Genomic DNA, 2,676 nt, shown 5'->3' on the forward strand with positions numbered 1-2,676 from the left:
ATTCCATCATTCACCTTTAACCTAATACATTTTCAAATGACCAGGTGCACTCTGTCATGGCTGCTTCATGACTACCTGCCCGAGAGACAAGAAACTTTTGTTCCGGTTGCCTCGAGCTCAGACAATGATATTTATCCCCAGTATTGAGTGACCTGTTTAATGATTCTACAATGTGGCAGTAACTAGATGTGCTTTGGCATTCCAATAGAACTGTTCATGAAATTGTACTCCGGAAGAGGTTAACGGTTTAATTGACATAAGAACACATACTGTACAAAGGTCTATTTCCACCAGAAATACAGGTCATTGTCTATAGAAAATAACAGCAATAATAAAACCTAGTCCAAAGATAGACCTCACAGATTGTCTTGGTTGACTATTTGGACTTGTAACATTTGTACTAACACATAAGCATTCACACACAACCAATAAACATGTTTTATCAGCGAAGTAGTGATCAGTGAAATCACACACACATGTTTGTTTTTACTATCCTTGTTGGGACCAAACAATTGATTCTCATTCAAAATCATATTTTCCCTAACCCTAATTGTAACCCAAACACCTATGTCTAAAATGGCCTTTTTTCTTGTGGGAACAAGCAACATTTCCTCCACTTACCTGAATTGTCCTTATTTTACTATCCTTGTGAGGACTTCTGTTCCGCACAAGGATAGTAAAACACACACACACACAAACATATAACCTATTGTGCAATAGCCAAGAAAACATTGTGTGAAGGCCAAGAATGTCATGTAGTATTTCAGAGGCAGACGCAGTTGAACATTTGAGTGGGTAAGGAATAGCTAAGGTTATGTTGTAGGACTAGGCCTAAAACAGGCAGCCTATAGGCAGAACCTAATAGAGAGGCCTACACTGTTAAATAAGCCTATATGTAGGCGTTGAATACAGAAATGTCAGTTGAGATCTCGTAATTTCTTCCCAGACTCTTTGGCATTTTTACAGCTGTACAGCCATTTTATAATCCTGGCATTGCGCTCAATAACCGATGTCCCCTGTCGAACAGTTTCATGCATCTCCTCTTCCAGTAATCCTTCGTTACTGTCCTCGCCACTATTCCGTGTGAACCCGTCATCTGACGTCGAGATGCTGACGCTTCGGATTTTATTGACACGTTCATCCGAACATGCGGAAAAGTTCTCTTTGCCCAAGGACTCTATGACTTCGCCATTCAGTCCGCAGTATTTGAAGAAGGCATCAAAATCGGCAAAGTTTTTGGAATATCTTGAGCTGATGTCAGAGTGAGAACGGCCAACCCCTTTGCGAGTCCTCCTCTGAACTTCCGCTACTCTTTTGTGAGTGGGTCTCTGCATCACACCTGGGGACACTTTTATGTCCGTCCATTCTTCATCTGTGGATAGAGATTGTGCTTCTGGCTGTATGGGTTTCGAATAGCCAGCCTTTGAATCACATTCCTTGGCAAGTCCTTCGGGTGTCGTAAATTTGGTATACATTTCCTCTGCCTCACATTCCTTACCTGATGCCTCAGGTAGTAAACTTCCCTTATCCAGAGAGCTGAGCAACAACCTGCGCCCCAAATTCAGTTTATTTTTTTCACGCGTCGATGCTTTCACAAGTTCACATTTCTGTCGGTACAGTAAAAGTGAGTCTCTTCTTTTGGAGCTCGTCCGATGCACCGCACTTTTGTCCTCCTGCGGCGAAGGCCCTCCTTGCACACTGCTTGTACCCGCAGGCGAATTCCTCCCACTGTTCCTACAGTTCATGTTGGAGCTCCGATTAGACGATCCGTTACTACTAACAGAAGCAGATCCGAAACTAACCACAGGCTCCTGTATCGAGTTGAACACCTGTTGACTTTTGACATACTGTTTTTTACTTGCGGCAAGCATCTCCACTGCGCTCATGCGTCCCGTCTCTTCGCTCTCCAGTTCCATCTGTTTCCGAAGGTATTCCGGACCCTTCTCTAGAATTCTAGTGGCATCTACACCTTTGTTAGTCATATTGTTGGTTTTTGCTTTCAAAACACTACCCTAGCAGGCATTCCAAAACTGTATTCAGGATGTAAACGGGTCCCACGTTACCAATCCACTGCTCAAATGTCCAGAAGCTCGAAGTAAGAACAATTCAATGTTCTACTGTACAAACAAGCTCGTGCCTTGTCCAAGCACGTACTAAAGCGGGAGTGTTCACCTTTCTGCTTAAACACATTACACAACTCCATCCTGTCTTGCGCAAGACCAGGTTGAACCAAACAAGTGGTATGCAAAGTACACCTGATCATCACCACAGTTTTTGATATGTACCCCCCAAAAATGTTTCAACTGGTTACAAGTAAATAAGTTATTTGTTGTTGTTGAGTAAACCTAACTACATTTGTTGAAACCAAATTTATGATTAAATGCCAACTGTTATATTTTATTATTAACAAATCTATATTTCATGTCAACACTCAACTTGCTTTCCCATTTGGTTAAACCTAACAAACAACATTGATACAAACTAATATTTAATGTTAATACAACCCATTTTAAAAAATATTTTTTAAATTAATTTGTATTTTTTATCTTCGCAGGAGGCCTTTTACCTTTTGGTAGGCCGTCATTGTCAATAAGAATTTGTTCTTAACTGACTTGCCTAGTTAAATAACGGTTAATAAATAAAAGTAAAACAAATAAAAGTCGATTTTTCACTTTG

General features: G+C 40.7%; 1 protein-coding gene across 1 annotated transcript; it reads right to left on the minus strand.

Moving 5' to 3' along the window:
* Window positions 1-234: 234 nt before the first annotated feature.
* Window positions 235-2,149, minus strand: fam110c (family with sequence similarity 110 member C). Its single transcript, XM_035775128.2, has one exon. The coding sequence runs from the start codon at window positions 1,980-1,982 to the stop codon at window positions 918-920; it is 1,065 nt and encodes a 354-aa protein (XP_035631021.1). The 5' UTR covers window positions 1,983-2,149; the 3' UTR covers window positions 235-917.
* Between the last annotated feature and the right edge of the window lie 527 nt (window positions 2,150-2,676).

Source organism: Oncorhynchus keta, chromosome 8 (genome assembly GCF_023373465.1).
Source record: "Oncorhynchus keta strain PuntledgeMale-10-30-2019 chromosome 8, Oket_V2, whole genome shotgun sequence".
In the NCBI taxonomy this organism is placed as follows: Eukaryota; Metazoa; Chordata; class Actinopteri; order Salmoniformes; family Salmonidae; genus Oncorhynchus; species Oncorhynchus keta.

Bases quoted from the DNA above. Each gene is read 5' to 3' on its own strand.
- fam110c (XM_035775128.2), bottom strand. From the start codon at position 1,982: ATGACTAACAAAGGTGTAGATGCCACTAGAATTCTAGAGAAGGGTCCG.